The 18,879-nt window shown below is 39.2% G+C and overlaps 1 protein-coding gene across 1 annotated transcript in view; it reads right to left on the reverse strand.

Annotated features, from left to right (window-relative positions):
* Positions 1 to 125: 125 nt before the first annotated feature.
* Positions 126 to 18,879, reverse strand: part of RTN4RL1 (reticulon 4 receptor like 1) — a 271,170-nt gene continuing 252,416 nt past the window's right edge. The window contains exon 2 of the mRNA XM_073565686.1: positions 126 to 3,193. Coding sequence (XP_073421787.1) covers positions 1,848 to 3,193 — 1,346 coding nt within the window. The 3' untranslated portion in view covers positions 126 to 1,847. The remainder of the gene's footprint in view (positions 3,194 to 18,879) is intronic.

The following is an 18,879-nucleotide window of genomic DNA, read 5'->3' on the forward strand; positions in this document are numbered from 1 at the left end:
CTCACTAGATCTGTTATCTATATCTGGTTAACACTGCTACTTCTTACCGGCAGTGGGGTTATCTATCATGATGTGAACTCCAGCTTTCCAGGGCAAAAAAATCCTCATTTTTTTAAGAATAAGACTTTGTGGTTTAAGTATATATTTATTTAATAATAATGTATATATATATATATTTCTTTTATTTTATTCATTTTATATATATATTTTTTTGCTCTTGGTAAAACTTGAGTGTAATTTCTTGATAGTCCCCAGAGTTCTGCACATACTGTAGAGCTAATCCCAAGACATCTGTATTTGACTTTCCGTGAAGATCCTATGGCAGCCGTTGAGGATATAGAGTTACAACACAGCACACTCTGCAAGTCGTGATAGGCACATGTTGACTTCCCCATAAATTCAATATAACAAAAAAACTTCTGATAAATTACAACCCTGTTTTCAATCGACTTTTGCTTCTACCTGTCTCTGATCCCTGCCCATAGATCCTTTCTGAACAATCTCATTGTTAGTACCTGTGCCAGTGGCCCATTACTGATGGAGATTCTTCATAAGATTGTTGTCTTCACAGATATCATAGGAGACGTTTATGCCTATGCTGTGAATGTGGCCCATATCTGATGAGTCCTGACGGACATTAAATGGAACTTTTATGCCTAGGCTGTGAATACCTCTAGACCAGCTATAAGGCTCACATCAACTAACACTGATGGGAGCACCCGTTTATTTCCAACTACATTTTCACAAAACTACTCCCAAATAAGACACTGACTTCTATGGCTGAATATTTATAATGAACCCGTGCTGTATGTACCTTTTATACATTTTACCACTTTTCTTCTTGTACCCTTGCCTATGGTATTGTGTAGTGTTAAACATTTACGCCATTGGATTCTTCCGAAGCTCTCCCAAGATGGCTCTTTGCCATCCTTCTATATTCACCACTGCTGACAGCATAGCTGTGAATATTTAGGTATACCTCCCTCCCTAAAAAAACTAACGCCAAAGCTCAAAGCCAATGATGAATATTCGCTTTAAAACAAATAGCACTTTTTTCCTCTTAGGAAGCTTCTTTTTTTTCAGATATAGCCATAGAAACAATAATAGACACACTTATGGATACTTGGACAGAAGAGGGTAGGTAAAGGGCTGTGTCATTAAATAACTATGTGGCTACAGATACAAAATAAACAGGCTGCCTGCAGGAATCTCTTTACTATTTTTATTTTTTTTTTACAAGTCCTATTGTATGCTTGCAACCTTCCTTTGGTAGCATGGCAGCTAAGCCCTGCTAGAATAAGATAATATGCCTGAGTTTTTCTTTTTCAGGATTTGTAGATTGTCTTCTGAGCAGCATTGGCCCAAAGACCAATAACAAGTGTATAGGCAAAACGAAACCAGTTGGAGACATTACTCACACAGCGTCTTTGCATGTGTAGGAGGCCTGGCTTGTAATGGTTGTGGGATTTACAAACAATTATGTTCCCACTTTAAAGATCAAATAATATATAAAAACCAGGAAGGATTAGTTAGAATGCCCCATTTTGCATGTCTAGTTGGTAACAAGAATGAGTAATGAATTTTCTGCAATGTCTTTAAACGACGTTGCCCTTTGTACATGCAAAGTTGGGGCAGCATGTGGTAGGCTTGTGATAATGCTCTTCCCCCAACTGATTTGCATCCAGTTAACATTTATAATCCACCAACACAAGCCAATTGATCATAAGAAGCCACTTTCCTTCATCCTCCTTGTCAAATCCTCCATACACAAATAAAGAAGAATAACAGAAAGAAATGCTGGTCCTTTAGAAAGTGGTGGCAGTGGCTAAAGTACCTTCCAACGTTGGTCAGCGTACAATGACAGCTAACACCAGGAGGAAGAGCAGCAGGGACACCCTGACCCCATCACACCTGTTGTTTTCAGCTGCCTGCTGCACACCACTTGGCATTCTCATGGACGTCCTCCGTGTACATTTAGTCTTCCTCTTTGTTGAAGGAGTGGGCATAGTGTCGAAATTGAATTTCAACTGGTAATCCGGCACATAATCCTGCAAGTCATGTGTGCTCTTCCCAGGTAGTGGTTTGGAGATCCGGTTTCGGTTTTTGTGACTGGTGCAGTTCTTACCATGTTTCCTTGTTCCTGGACGTGGGTCTGGATGGGCAGCTGGCTCATTTTGGTGCAAATCTTTTCCTTTTTCCTTTGAGGAATGGTGTGAGTGGTGCCCTTTATGTGATATCTGATGTGTGGTACTGTAAGTATGAGTTTTAATTTGGTGAAGTGACTCTGAGCCAGAACAATGTAGATAATCTTCTGCTTTTAGAGTTTTCAGGTCTCTGCCCTGCACATTATCTGGTGTCTCACAAATAACATTGGAGCTAGTCCCTCTAAACTTTCGTAACCATTCCCATAGAGATCTTGCTTTACAGTCGCAGTCCCAGGGGTTATCATTAAGCCTCAAAAACTCCAGAGCAGAAAGATGTGCTAAACATTCCCCTTGCATTTCTGATATGCTGTTGTTAAATAGAAATAGCGTGGTCAGCCTCTTAAGATCATGAAAAGCATTTCTATGAATGAACTGAAGTTGATTCTGATGAAGAAGGAGACGATCCAAGTTGACCAAACCTCTAAAGGTATTTTGATGAAGGCTCCAAAGCTTGTTCCCATGCAAAAAAAGATGACTCAAGTTGACCAAATCTATAAAGATGTCATCCTGTAGAAACTCAATGTGGTTGTTCTGAAGATAAAGAAATTGCAAACTGTGAAGTCCGCTAAATATCCCACTAGGCAAAGAGCTGAGGCCACATTTATACAGGTTCAAGGTATGAAGTCTGGATAAACCTTGAAATGTCTCACCTGCCAAAGCCCTCAAATAGCGATTGTCCCCAAGATCCAGTTCTTCGAGGTTGTCAAACCCTTCAAATGTCTCTGGATCAATGAAGGTAATATTGTTGCTGTAGAGCCACAGAGTGACCAAGGAAGGACTGAAATGCCCCCTTAGGAGCATCGTTATCTGATTGTTCTGAAGAAATATTCTCTCGCTGATATCTGGAATCCCTTCTGGTACAGCCCCAAAGTTGTGAGCTTGGCAGCTGACAGTCATTGGTGCAGGGTAACATATGCAGTTTATGGGGCATAGTGATATAAAAGGCAACTGCAGTCCAAAAAGAACCAAAAATAGATCCAAGTGACTCCCTGTAACAAAAGACAAAACAAATAATGAATGCATTTTAAAGTATGCATTAACATACATATCAATAATGCAAATGAGAAAGATGGAGAAGAAAGAAATGTTAATATTGTTCAAGAAGGCCTTTTAGCTCTTATGACATGTCTGTTTTTAGTAAGTTTTGGCACTGCCCATGAAGTAAAAACACAGTTGCACTTTTCATACCCCATATTGTGCTATCCCTTCTGGAAATGTATTACTAATTTACTAAGATAAGTGAGTCTCCTAAAATTCAATTCAGGCAGATTCACTCGATTCTATTTATTCCAAATAAATCGGTCTGAATCAAACTGGCACAACAAGATGTTTGTTATGGTCTGATGACCCCCAAAGCTTAATAAATGGTCGAATAGGAAAGGGGTGAAAAATAAACATTATACTCACTTGTCCTAGGCTATCACCTGATTCTCTTATGCCACAGCTGCAGCTCCCTGGTCCTCCGCATGGGTTTCTGGTTCATACAGAATTAAGGCCAGTGATTGGCCACATGTAGTCAAGTTGGGGGTGATAAGCAGCATTTACGTCAATGACATTATGTGACCACATGAGGTCAATTACTGGCCTCAGCACGGGAGGAATGAAAGACCAACACGGGGGACCAGGGAGCAGCGGCTGCAATGGAGATGGGGTTAGGAGCTTAGGAGTCAGGGTAGGGCCTAGGATAGGTGATTATAATGTATTTTGTCATTTTAACTCTATCCCTTGCTAATCGAATTTCAAATATTTCATATGCACGAGTATCTGGAATGTTTGGGAAATTTGTAACAAATTTGATCTCTAATTGCTGAAACTGGATATTACCATTCTTCTCATCACTAAGCTGTGTGCCTACACTGTCTGACACTGAAACTACTAGTCGGACAGCGTCATGAGAATGATAACACCTAATTGATCATTTATTCACACACTTCCAGGAGGAATAACAGATGAATGGCGCAATGCAGAGCTATAAGAAATAATGCTCCAAAATTGGTATTTAATTGAAAAACAGACATTGAGAGAGCGTAAAAGTCTCTTGAAAGGGAATCTAAATAAGCATCACCAAAATAATTTAGGGGCAAAGGCCCTGATTCCAGCGATGTATCAGTTACTGGGCTGCGTGTTGTATTTATTTTGATAAATATATCTCTGCTCCAGATCTACCTGTTCTCTCAATGCTGAGCTCTGTATAACCACCCCACACCAATGATTGACAGCTTTCTGCGTACACTGTGCATAGGCAGAAAGCTGTCAATCAGTGGTGAGGGTGGTATTAAACTGAGCTTATGAATGTGGAGATCTACATGGTAGTAGGTTTACTAGTCCTACTGATAACCTCCAGCTGATAAAATAGTGATTTTGCCAGCACTATGCTAAGCAGTCTAGCAAGTGATAGATCGCTAGAATCATGTCTCTACATTGTGCTGCTCTTAGATTAGGTGGCAAAAACTTGGTGACAGATTCCTTTTAACTACACGTTTGTTAATCCCATTTGCAATTTATTGGTCTACTATTGAATTTTATAGTATTATGTATTTTAATAATCTACTACTTTATATAATGATTGTAATAAAAATGTCACCTCTGTATATATTCTACTTTTATAACGCAGAGGTTAAGGACATCTTAAATAATGAAATCTCCATTAAAAATAGATTGTGTTTGAAATATCATGGACTTTTATTAAAAGGTCAATTATTGCCAAACTTTCCCCTCTTACTCATTATCTTTTCCTCTGTGAAAAAAAAAATTGTGAATCTGACGTGCATACACAACAGAGGATTCAAGAACAGCGCGTGATCACGGGCTGCACAACTATCACAATGTATCAGTGAAGCCCATGAACGTAACATTTACTTATTTTTTTCCTAGGTCGGAAGACTTAATAAGAGAGATTAAGCAATGTGAGGACTGTCATAATGCATGTCTCAAATGTTCATGGTAACCGAAATACTAATTTCTCTCAGTATAATTAGCTTCAGTGAACTCATATAGTTAAGCTGTAACTTAGCAGAAATGCCATTTTTCTTTATACTACCCTAAGTACTCAACGACATGGTTGTTCCATGGTTCTTTTTAAAGGAGCGTAATGAGGCTACCATCAAGCTATATGAACACTCCACTGTACCGCTATGTCTCAATAAATTGGCACATGGAGGTTTCTTCCTGTCGGATTTGTGGCATGTTCTACTGTATACGTATAGCGGTATTATTGAGTATACAGTAGAATACCTCTGTACATATGGCACCCCACAGCGCCTCATAGCAGGAGCTGCGCGGCTTCGTACTAAGCTCTGCACAAATACACAATAGCAATATACTTGGATAAACCTGTGAGATGACTTATGTGTAGCTTAACTTCCCAGCATTTTAACAATGTTCTTGGGCGTCTTGATGGATGAAGGCAGTAAACCTTTTAATCTTTATGTTTAAGTTGCCTTAACATGACAAGACACCTCAGACCTTCATATTATGATCTATTGTTCACTATGAGCGCGGTTTTTCTCTGTTTTTCTATAATCACAAAACATACTGTAAATCACGATAAAACCAGTGTTTCAACGTCAAATTGAAACTGAAAATTCACCTTTGAACCCTCCTTGAACAACAATTTTGAGTTGATCAACTTCTTCAAATATCTTTATACTGACAAGGCCCCCCCCCCCTTAGTTATGTCCTTAGTGGACAAAAAAATTAGGCGTACATAGAGGTAGCAGGAGGAAGGATGAAAAGACATAAAGGATAGAACCAAGACTATAATAATCATATCTTTTCCGTTCAAGTAATCATTTACTAAAAGAAAAGTATTTTTAATAATTATGAGTTGTAGCTATGGAGTTAAAGTGGGATTTGACGATGATAAGTATGACCTATCCACAGAACAGGTCATCAATATAAGATCAGTGGTGGTCCAATACCCAGCACCTGCACCGGTCAGCTGTTCTCAGCTCCAGCTGAGGCCAGATGTACACAGTCGCAGAGGTAAAGACCAGCACAGCTCCATCGACTGTTTACTTGGCACTGCTGAGTGTTGTAGGACAGCTCCGATTCAGATAAACCAGTGGTCGCCACCACTAAACAATTGAATGAGGTGTGCTGGTCAGATCTGCAACTGTTTACATGGGGCAACCACCAGAACTGAGAAAAGCTGATCGATGGGGTTGACTGGTGTCACATCCCCACCTATATGACCCAAAGGATCATCAATATCATAGTAGTGAAACATCTTTATAAATTGAGATAACCATGCACCATAATCTCGCTAGGGTCTGCTAACAATCCAAATGACCTCGGCCAGGGTATTTAAATACAGGACTTGGGCAATGAAGTGAAATTTTTCCCCAGGTGAACAAAGGCTTAGCTATGATGCTGTACTGATTCCCATCACCTCCCATTGGCATAAACCATTTCTCTCTTGATCATCTTCATCCTGACTCCACCTTTTTCAGAAAAAAATATAATAATCACCAGGTGCTCAAATATCTGAGGCTCTATCAGCTCATATGTCTACTATTCTCACAGTCATTCCTTGCTCAGCATCAAAGCATGCTTTGATTCATGTATACATAGGGTCTCTAATTACATTGATCCGTATTATCGATCTACAGTCAATCAAATCAATGAAACACGCAGTGACTTCCAAATATTAGACTGTGTGCAAACATTGATCTATACCTCTGGAGAACCTATATCTTTAGCAAATTAAACCTTTAAAGTGAGTCTGCCAGAATAAAATGACTGTTTAAACCAAGCACCGGTGCTCGATGCCCCGTTGGCGTGGCTAAATAGTTCAATGCTCCTTTCCATCTACTTGTTTTACTGTACATCCAATTTCTGCTCTGCCTTCTTCCTTGGTTGATAGCTTAAACTTTATAGGAACCATAAACGGGCAGTGACAGGTGTAAAACAAGTAGATGGAAAGGTGCACTGAACTATATGGCCACGCCAAGGGTTCATCGAGCACGGGTGCTTGGTTTACAGTCATTTAATGCTGACAGACACACTTTAATTCATACAACAGGGACAGTCCAATAGCTTATTTGCTTCCAATTTCATCCCTCGAAAATAGGACTTTTCTTTACGTTTCAGCTCAACATATCTCTAATTTTAGATAAAATTACTTATTGCATTACTCAGTTTTGAATACGTAAAGATCTTCAGTCCTAAAAGTTCTCACTGCTGTGGCAGAGAAACCTCAGTCAGAAGTAGTAATATATCGTGAAAATGATTCCTTTATTCGGATGTACACTAAATTTAGCTCTCTTATGCCTTTAATTTCCCTTCAATCCATTTCTTATTATAAGGAGGAAACATATTTTAGATATGAAATACAGAATATCTGCAGAGGATAAAGTGTGACTGCTACTCCGCTAAGCTCATTGATATTATAGGCATTTCATTACATGCCATACTAACAGAAATGTGACACCATTTAAACAAGGATTGCTTCAGTGTCATTTCTGTTTCCAATAGGGAAATATTTTTCTATAATGAATTTCTAGCCAGTCCAGGTGATGACATCAGTAGGGTTCCTATATTAGCAAAACTCGGGAAGAGCTCAAGAATATATAATCAAGTGGCATCTCCACGGTGTATGCCTAAGCAAGTCATTTAAATCCAAGATAGATGGTCAATTTATTTCTGTTTAGTTTTCTCAAGCTCAAGAATTCTCATAAGTGTTTATATCTTTCATCCATTCTCCACAGGTTTAGAAAAATGTCCACAGAAACTGGCAGAATTTATTCCGGTAGCCTTGTCTTGCTGTCCAAAGACATTTAGCTAAAGATAGATAGATAATTAAAAATAGAAAATGGAATAACACATTAATCATATGCAAGGTGGGTGCAAATGCCTCCCAAACAAAATATCCAGATTGTCAGAGAATATAAAAATGAAAAAAAGGTACACGGCACTCCAATAGTCACCAAAACAGAAGGTCTTTATTTAGGCCATGTGGCGTGAAGACGTTTCGGCTCAAATGAACCTTTCTGAAGCATTGCACTTGAACCGAAACGTCGCCACGCCACATGGGCTAAATAAAGTTCTTTTTTGGTAGCTATTGGAGTGCTGCGTACCTTTTTTCATTATTAGATAGACAAAAATGTTTTCGAAAATAGAGGTGTTAGTAGTCTATTTTTAAGATGTAACAAATTGCAAAGAGAATTAACAAATCAATATTTAGTTTCATCACTCTTTGTCTTCAAAAAAGAATTAAAGTATCAATTCTTCTATGTTCCAAACATCTTGAAGAATCAACCACTAGAGATGAGCAATTTTATTGGAGTGGAATTGAATTCTCCTTGAATTTTACAAGAATTTCTATTCTCCAGAATTCAGCAATATATTAGCCAGCTGCAGGCAATATTTTGCTGAATCATGGAGGGCCGGCAAAAGGTTAAAAATTAAAATTAAACTACTTTTACATTTATCAACTACCAGCCGGATAGGTCATCAATGTCTGATCGGCAGGGGTATAACCCCCGGCACCCCTGCCAATCAGCCGTTATTGGTGTCGGCGGTGATCAGAAGTATTCACTTGCAGAGCTGGCCATTTTCTCATAGTGGGTTTGAATAGGAGGCAAATGTGTGGTACCCAGCCTTGGACTCTACCAAAAGATGGAAAAGCTCTACAAGGGAGTACTTCTGGCTGGCAGCCGCCAACACCGATAACAGCTAATCGGCAGGGGTGCCAGGTGTTGGACCCCATCCGATCAGACATTAATGATGTATCCTAAGAATAGTCCATGAATGTAAGAGTAGAGGACAACCTCTTTAATACTCACCTCATTACTCTCCTGTCCCATCACCCCTTTTCCTCTTCTTTTCACCTTCCTCTTCATCCTGCTTTAATCTAGGCTGAGTGTTCCAGCACCAAGGAGGCCTCTGACATCAATGGATGATGTGCAGTCACAGATTGTGACATTGTGTTTACTTTGTTTACTCTCATACATAGCATTCATTCCACATCTCTTTATAGACAGCATCATCTCAATCCCCATTGGGGCTCACAATCTAAATTTCAAATAAGTATGTCTTTTAAGCTTGGGAGAAAACCCAGGCAAACACTTGGAGAACATACAAACTCCTTGCAGATGTTGTTCTTGGTAGGATTTGAACCCAGGACCCCAGCGCTGGAAGGCTGCAGTAATAACCACTGAACCACCAAGGTGATTACTATGCAAAGCACACTGTAAAGTCAGAGACCTCCTCGGTGTTGGTAAATCTGTCATAAAGTAAAGCAGGCAGAAGAAGATGCAAACGATGGGGGAAGTTTAAAAAAATGAAGCATGGAGGACAATTTGGCTGGCTTCGGGGGAGGTGCAGTAAGCATTATTTTTTTTTTTACATCCTATGTTTATTACAGTCTAAGGATTGGAGACACTCAAAAGCTAGATAATAACATTCAAATTGCATCTAATGACTTTGATGCAAATTTAATTTACCTGCAAAATTCACGTGATTCGGTGAAATCAAATCTTGGCACATTCAATCATCTCAACTAACCGCTGATATTCTGTGGATGTTGTGTGCACGAATCCTTCTGCCCCATTATATTATCCCAGACAGACTTGATATTGAGATCCGGGTTCTGTGTCAGTGATGTTATCACTTCTTGGACTCCTTGATCTTCTTTACGCTGAAGATAGTTCTGAATGACATTGGCTGTGTGTTCGGGGTCACTGTCCTGCTGCAGAATAAATTTGGAACCAATCATACTCTTACCTAATGGTATTGAAAGATGGATATTTATCTGCCGGAACACAATTAATCTTGACCAAATTACCAAATCCAGCTGCTGCCACAAACTTGCAAGGAATCTCTACTGATTCACTGTTGACTGCAGACACTCAATATTTTACCACTTTAATCAGTTCAATTAACAAAATGTCTTCTTTTATAGACAAATATTGTAGATTTTGACTCGTCGGTCCAGAGCACCTGATGACATTTTTCTGCAACCCAGTTCATATGTTTACGTGCATAGTTGATTTGTTTGGCCTTGTTTCCATGTTGAAGAAGTTGGATTTTTCGTCATAATTCTTCCATGGGGGCCACTTTTGGCCTGACTTCTCCGAACAGTAGGTTGGTATAGGTTCCACTGGTTTCTGCCAATCCTGAGCTGAAAGCATGGCTGGACTTCTTCCTATTTCGAAGGGAAGTAACCATAGTATGTCTTCCATGTGCTGCACTAAGTTTGATGAACTGCTCAATGTTGCCCATTTCTTGGTATCCACAATGAGGAGAAATACAGGCATATGTCCCTCATGCAGTACCAGCATTGAGGTGTCTGATTGGGTCCAAATTTATTGTGCAGTAGGACATTGACCCCAAACATACAATGTCATTAAGAACTACTGTATCTTCAACATAAAGAGGAACAAGGAGTCCTGCAAGAGGTAATCTGGCCCCCACAGGGCCCTGATTACAACACCGGCTCGTTTTTCTGAGATTACAGGAAAAGACAGAACTATTTGCACAAGCGACATCCACAGAAGATCTATGGTTAGTTCTTGAAGATGTTTGGAACAAGCACAGTTCATTCAAAAATTTGTTTAAAAGTGTACATAGAAAAACTGATGTTTTTATGCTGTTTTTAAGGCAAAGGGTGGTCAAACCAAATATTGATTGATTCTCTTTTGTGCATTCACTTTGTTAATTGATGAACATTAATTATTAACACTGCATTTCACTAATATTCTGGCCTTTCTTCCGGTCTCTGTTTAGAAGTGGTCAGTATATGATCGCAGCAGTCAATTGTTGGCAGAAGCAGTCACTTGCTCTACTACATAAATGATGGCTCCCACGATGTAAAATAAGAAAGGTTAGCCAGCAACTTGCAGAAAAATATCAAAATGGTCTGTGTTGGAATTTTTAGCAAGTCATTGCGTAATAACTGACACAGAGGCAATCCTTTCTTTTTTTACACTTTTGCTCTTGCTGTCGAAATAGCTATTTTGCAATGGATACCCCTTTAAGAGGAAAATAGTAACACCCAATTATCAATTTATTCATACGTTTGAAGGAAGCATAGCAGATGAAGTACACAACACAGAGTTCTAAGAAAAGTTACACCAGAATGGTTACTTAATGGGGAATATGAATATTTCTTAAACACATCATAATGACAAATTCTCTGGAGTCATCATTGTTCTCAGTGCGTCAGTGGATATTAGGCTAAGTGCACACTACATCTGTACATTTAGCCTAAAGTATACCTATACTATCATATGCCCATAAGTCTCCATCAAATGAAGGCTAAAGTATATTCTTTCGTCCCCCTGATGAAGCATGTTGTACAAACTGAATGTGGGTTGGACACTTTGATCCCTTTTTTTGGTTGTGGCTATGTTTGTGAATTTGTGCCTACTCCAAAGTCTTGGCTATCACTATTATCTTGACTTTATCTATGACTACTGTCTGTATTTATGGAATATTGTAGTCCTTTTTTATTTCTTTATTTACAGCTGGTTGTCCCACCTGTTTTTCATTGTATTTATTTTAATTGTCTTCAAATATTTGTATCTGCTTTTTAAATAAAATTTGAGATGTTTTATATTATATTTACACTACTTGGTCATTTCCATGCCTCTTCTATGGGATTGTTAACTGTATAAGAAAGTGGGTGCCTAAGGCAAATGGATGCTTTGTTGTCCATCTTGACTGTGGCTACTGTTGGGTGCATACCTCCAAAATAAGTATATGCATCCAAAAGTGTGTACAGGCAGAGTGTGTATAATCTATGGCATTACTACAACTAGTACAAAATAACAACAAAAATGTAAATACTTATAGTAAGAAAGGAGGTTGATCAGAGGTAGAGTCTTTCTTTAAAGGGGTTGTCCACTACTTAGACAACCCTCTCTTGATCTAAATGTTTGGACCCAATAAAATAACCTATACTCATCTCACGTTCTCGCACCGTTAAAACAGTTTGCCGGGGCTCTCGTGCGGTTGTCGTGACATGTGACCCCGGCATCAAATCAGTGCCAGCATCACTGTCTCCGGATTCGAACCTTTATTCGATTTTGAATATGAATATGAAGAGGAAATCAGGGCTGCAGCTGATCTCTCACCTCTTCTTCATGTTCAATTCGACAGGAGACGTGGACAGTGACGCCAGAGCTGACTGGGCGCCGGGGTCTCGTGTCACAATAACCACATGGGAGCCATAGGTAAAGCAAGTGTCGATGGCGCGGGAACAAGGCCAGCACAGGAGGAGAGTATAGGCTTTTTTATTCCATTTGGACCAAACTTGGGGTATGAGAAGGAGTTGTCTAAGCAGTGGACAACTTCTTTAAGTCTAAAAATAAACGGCTTAATGTTTAATATAAACATTCAGGTCATTTAATGAATTATACTTTAGGAGTTACAACCCACGTTCACCCTCACAAGACCTGTCCTGTTTAATTGCCCTACATCTAGATCATGACACCATTGCCCTGGAGTATGAGACAAATTGGCAGATATGATTTAGTCTCTAAAGCAATTTCATTTAATCCTCGAAACTGAAAGAGAACCACTTTAGCCGTGATCTCACTCTCAAAAATCTACATCCCAGTGTTCTTTAGTTTTAAGTGTGCCATTTGAGTGCATTATTCTGTGCTACACGGAGCATTGTGTGGATTAAAAATGCCACCCGCATGTCTTTGAAGAGCGGAATGTGTCTTCCAAGCTACAGGTTGAATATCACTTCTTAAAAGTATTTGATTGAGCCATATAAGAAAGCTTCATTTTCCTCTCTGCTGGCTCTCTACATAGTGGAATCTGATCTCAAGTACTGCAGCATTAACAGATCACAGACACTCGCTATAAAGTGCGGGGACGTGAAAGCCTTCTGGCAGGGTGTTGTGCCTTTAAATCCACATGAGGTTCTATGATTACTCTAATTTAGCATAAGATACATATTCTCTATGTCACACAGTCATAACCTGATTAAAATTTGGCAGAGAATTAGATATTCCAATCATAGGAGCACAGAGGATGTTGAATAAAATGACACACTGGAGTCAGACAGCAATCAGTAAAAGCAGCCCTTTACCACATAACACTAATCTATTTCTGGCTTTTTCAATATTTCAGATGAAATATAAGGTAATAAATGTTCTTGCAGCTTTTCAATTTCCAAATACAGTCTCCTATCACCTGCCTCACAAAACATGACTAAATGGAGCAAGAAATAAAATTTCCGTTAAAATATATGTTCGCTTTTATAAATTAATTTGGTGCAAATTTATCTTCTGTCTAACGAAGTTGTCTTATGGCTCAGGGATCACATTTGGACCAATGTTTGTCTATGGGGCCATGCACATGTCCGATTTTGTCCTCAGAAAGAGTTTGTCATTTATCTTGCAGTGGCCAATTATCTCATGTTCAGACACAATACCATGGGTATGCCAGATGCCACCATCTTGTGCTACTTATCTCCCCTGTAAGCAATAGTGTAAAGGCCCCGTCACACTAAGCGACTTACCAGCGATCCCGACACCGATATCAAGGTGTCAGGATCGCTAGTAAGTCGCTATGTGATCGCTGGTGAGCCGGCAATGAGTTAAAACATTTTAGAAAAATTATACTCTCCTGTCCTGCACTGCAGGTCCTCACACTGTCCTTCGCTCGCTTCAGATTTTGGATCGGTCTTTGAAATTGTTTTCTTTTTGGTCTGGATTTTCCTGTACTGACTCGACCTCTTGTGGTCATGTGAGGAAAAATGTATATCAATGATGTGGGTCACGCCCTATGTGACCATGTGGATCCTAGTAAGCCCTAGAAGATTTGGATCAAAGACCAAAGAGAAAACTGAAGAGAATACCACAGAAAAACCTGATATAAAGTGAATGTAGAACCAGGAGGGAATTGCAGAAACAGGACAGGAAATGGGTGGACCTAGGACTGACGAGTATAATTTTTTTAATTTTTTTCTACCCCTTCCCAACCCTCTGTTTGTTAACATAATAAACATATTTTCAGGTGGTCTCCATTTTTGCCGGATTCATGCAAATCGTCATCAGGTCGTCATCTGGAATGCTTTCAATAAACACGTATGCCTCAAAGAGTTTATTTGTGGAGTCACCTATCAGCCTTCAGAAAGTGTTTGTGATAATTCAGTGTGTTTTACAGAGGCTGTGTTGGCATACAACTGACGCATGATTCCACAACTGTTCTAAAATAGAATATGGCAATACACACTCAATTAAATAAAGAGAAATGACAGTCGATCTAAAACACGAAGGTCAGTCAAGCCAAAATATAGCTTGAACCCAGTATAGTCAAGTGCAGTCATGAAAACTATCAATCACTATGCTGAAACCAGTTCTCATGAAGTCCATCCCAGGAAAGGAAAACCAAGAATTAACTCTGCTGCAGAGGATAGGTTCATCAGAGTTATCATTTTCAGAAACTGCAAATTGATAGCACCTCAGATTACAGCCCTCATAAATAATGCACAGATATCAAGTAGCAGATACATCTCAACATCAAGAGTCCAGAGGAAATTGCGAGAAGCAAGTCTTTATACTGCTAAGAAGCCACTAGAGATGAGCAAATTTGTTCAGATTCTGTTCCGAATACGATCGGAATCGAATATTGTTTTTGCAATTTTTGTCGAACACAGCCGAACATCATTAGAGTCAAAGGGGGTAGAAATTACCGAATATGTTTGAAACCGATCATAAGACATACATTCGGTACGAATATTGTTCAAATATGTCAAAATCAGATTTGGGCACAAAATACGAACAAACTCACTCATCTCTAGAAGCCACTACTGAGGATTGTAGACATGAAGAGCCTTGTTTGGGCTAAGCAACACAATGATTGGACATTAGACCAGGGGAAATCTGTACTATGATCTTAAGAGTCTAAATTAGATCTTTGGTCCCAACCTTTGTGAGATAAAGAAAAGGTGAGCAGATGGTTTCTATATGTATAGTACTCACTGTGTAGAACGGAGGAGGGAGGTGTGATGGTGTGGGTGGACTTACAGTTGACCCTGATGGTGATTTATTCCAAACCCAAACCCAACTCACCCAGCATGACATTCTGCAATGACATCTCTTCCCATTAGTGAGACCATAATCTGTGTTGCAACAGGACAATGACCCAGGACCAACCTCCAGACTATGTAAGGGCTATGTGGCCAAGAAGGAGAGGGATGGAACGCTGCTGCAGATGACTCCACAATCATTGACCTCAACTCAATCTAGATCATTTGGGATGAGTTAGATGCAGATTGAAGGCAAAGCCACTAACAAGTGCTCAATACCTCTGGGAATATCTTTGAAAATGTTGTAAAGCCATTCCAAGTAACTACTTGATGAACTTGCTTGAGAGAGTGCCAACAATGTGTAAAGCTGTCATCAAAGTAAAAGGGCAATAATTAGAGGGAACTAAAGTTTAACACATTTTCTGGTTTGTTTCACCATTTTTTTTTACTTCTTCTTGCCATATCTGATTTTCCTGGCTTTTTTTACTTCAATTTGAATCTAAAATGTGCACATTCTAACTATGTCAAAAACACATTTAAAAATACACCAATGATGCTCACAGTTTCTACTACGGTTTTATGGCTACAATATGCATTTTTCATGAAAAACAAAAACATAAAAAAGTAATGTGTGATCATAATCTATGAATTTAGAGGCAAATGGAGGTACTGTTAGGTCCTTATAGACATATATGGGGTCATAGATATTGCCTCCTTGAATCAGTGCTTCCTAGATAGAAAACCTTTGTAATAAAAAAGAAAAACTTAGTGGGACCTTTAGATCAGAACTGGCTAATTTTTAGACAATGCTATTTAGGGGACATTGCACCACGAATGATCTTTCATATGCCAATCTTAAAGAAGGGCTCACTGGAATTCATTAAAAGGCACAAGCCAATTGATGAATTTGTTACTTCTGCTGAATGTGACAGATGGCTATAGCAATGCATCGTCCTGCCCCAACTCCTCCCCAGCTCTGTACATTTTGTCAGAGCAGCTTCAAATCCCCGTGTCATAAAGCCTAAAGTCGCAACATTTTTACAGAACTCCAAGTTGTCCAAAAATTCTGTGAAATTCTGGAGTAAAAGCTCTCCCTCAGAGACTTTTGACACAGTGCTTCATGCTGTATGATAAATCTGGTGAAATATAAAACGATTTTGCCTATGTTTCACACCACCGATAAGTTGGCTTACACAATTATAGTGCAACCGTTGGCACACCATGTTGCATGATTCACTGCACTCATTTCCCGATACCTCTTTGACGGACAGATCACATAGAATATGTCGAAAAGGCGTAGAAAATATGGTGCTAAACAAGAGAGTCATTTTTTGGGTATGAATTAGGCCATAATTCTGGCACATTTAGCTTGATAAATATTTTGGGCCAGATTTATCAGAACTGTCTAATAGAAAAATACTTGTTGCTGTCCTGAGCAACCATTCACAGCAGAGATTTCATTTTAGAAAACCAATTTAAGAAATGATAGTTGAGTTCTGATTGGTCGACGCTTGCTATGGGCAACAAGACAAGTTTCTGCTTTAGACAGTCTTGATCCATGAGGCTCAGCATGCCTTCATATAAAATGGAGGGCATGAGGAGACGTTCTTCAAGTCTAGTTGTGCTCTAAGGTTGTGATATGCCAGTGTGAATGCCGCCTAATTGGCATAAAATGCTATTTTGTCTTTGTTTGTCTGTACGGGTAAGCAGCAGTGAGTCAAGCGGCAAGTCTTCAAAGCTACTTTGCTCTATTCCTAGGCATGCATCGATGAACTGTCTAGGCTTATGCTTAGAATGGTAACCAGCGGAGACCACTGTTAGCTCATTAAGACAGCGAGTATATGAGTGCTGACCTAGAGGTGCATCTTCCTACTCCAAAAATATTGGTTGTGTCGTTCCATTATTATTTTTGCACTAAGACACACTTTCAGAAGCCATGTCAGGTTATGAGCAGTATTTCATATTTTTTCCAATAAAATAAAGAGACCCGCATGTGAAATGTTAGAGACAGCAAAACAGGGAATTGAAGAGCATTTAAAGCAATCAACGGCTGAAACAAACATTATATTACATTTCTAGGTATCAACTTTTGAGCTGCTTGTTAGGTTGTTAGTGTCTGCAATGTGCCGTATAATGTATCAAATAAAGGAACCAAAGCCTTAGAACATTTATTAGATTTGATCCGCGCAGTAAAAGAGACATTATTGAATAATTGTCAGGCTCCGTGGCGTTAGTACAATGTGGAATCAATAATCATTGTACACAGATCACCACCACTGAATAATCTAAACATTCATGGACGCAGCAGGTCAAAATATTCATGTTGATCCAATAAAAGCTATGATGCTAATCCGCCAGTCTGCTGAACTGCTTCCCTCTAAAGCAACAACATGGTGTTCTCGGCTTGAATCCAATTGCACTAATGATGCTTCATATCAAATGTGAAATGGCTGGTGGGAAAGAGACTTCATCAAGTGACGAATACTGGAAATATGCATGCAAAGCAGATGGAGTTGCGTTGACAGTAAGCATTGCCGGTGATTACGTTGAAAAGGGCGATCCAATTACTTTGCTTAAAGTAAGATTATAAATAATTTGAAAACTGACAGTAATATTTGCCTGTTGTCACTTAGCACGGGAGAAGAGATTATTAAGCTTGTTTTTTTTTTTTGCCATGTAATTGGCCTAATGCAAAAAGCTAAAACGGAATCTGTCAGAAGGTTTTTGCCATGGAATCTGACAGCAGAATCATGTAGGGAATGAGACTCTGATTCCAGCAATGTGTTACTTACGGGGCTGAATGCTGAACTCTGTTTAACTCCACCCACACCACTGATTGGCTGCTTTCTGTGTTCACTGTACATTGGCAGAAAGCTACTAATGAGTGGTGGGGCGGGGTTATATACACAGTCTGCTAAGTGGCATCACTGGAGGAAACAGGCCCTCGGCACTTACAGCATGTGACTCTCAGATGACATATTAAAAGCCTGCTAACAGATTTCCTTTAAGACTCCCTACAAATTCTGGGTAACACATCTTAAACAACAGATCTTAGAATTAAATAAACACATAATCACAAATGGGACATACTGAAATAATATAATATGTTATGTAAGAGCATTAAAAGAATATGGTCCAATGACCTAATTTAAATATGTAATAAAAGAGGATAAAAACCTTAAATATTACAGATAATAAAATATGATGCTAACAAAAATGCCTGCCAAACACAGTATGATACCGCCATAGTGAATTCTTTGACACACATGATATGATGACCCTATTGTACCCCCCTCAAAACCCTCAGAAAAGTAGGGTGACCCCATAACAACATGATTCTCTAACAGTAATCCCCATGTAGCCCTCCACACAATAAAATGGTCCTCACATAGTCCCCCAAACAGTGTATAATGGGTCCCACATAGTCCTCCACGTAGTATCATGGTCACACATAGTCCTCCATACAGTATAATGGGTCCAGCATTGCCTTCCATACAGTATAATGGCCACACATAATCCTCCATAAAGTACAATGGGCCGTACATAGCCCTCCATACTGAGCAATGGGCCCTACATTACCTTACCTACAGTATAATGGTTCCACATAGTCCTCCATGAAATATAATGGTTCCACATAATCCTCTATACAGTATAATGAGTCCTCATTGTCTTCCATAGAGTATAACAGTG

The sequence above is a fragment of the Dendrobates tinctorius genome, unplaced genomic scaffold (genome assembly GCF_039654945.1).
Source record: "Dendrobates tinctorius isolate UK_male_01 unplaced genomic scaffold, ASM3965494v1 ptg000016l, whole genome shotgun sequence".
Taxonomy (NCBI): Eukaryota; Metazoa; Chordata; class Amphibia; order Anura; family Dendrobatidae; genus Dendrobates; species Dendrobates tinctorius.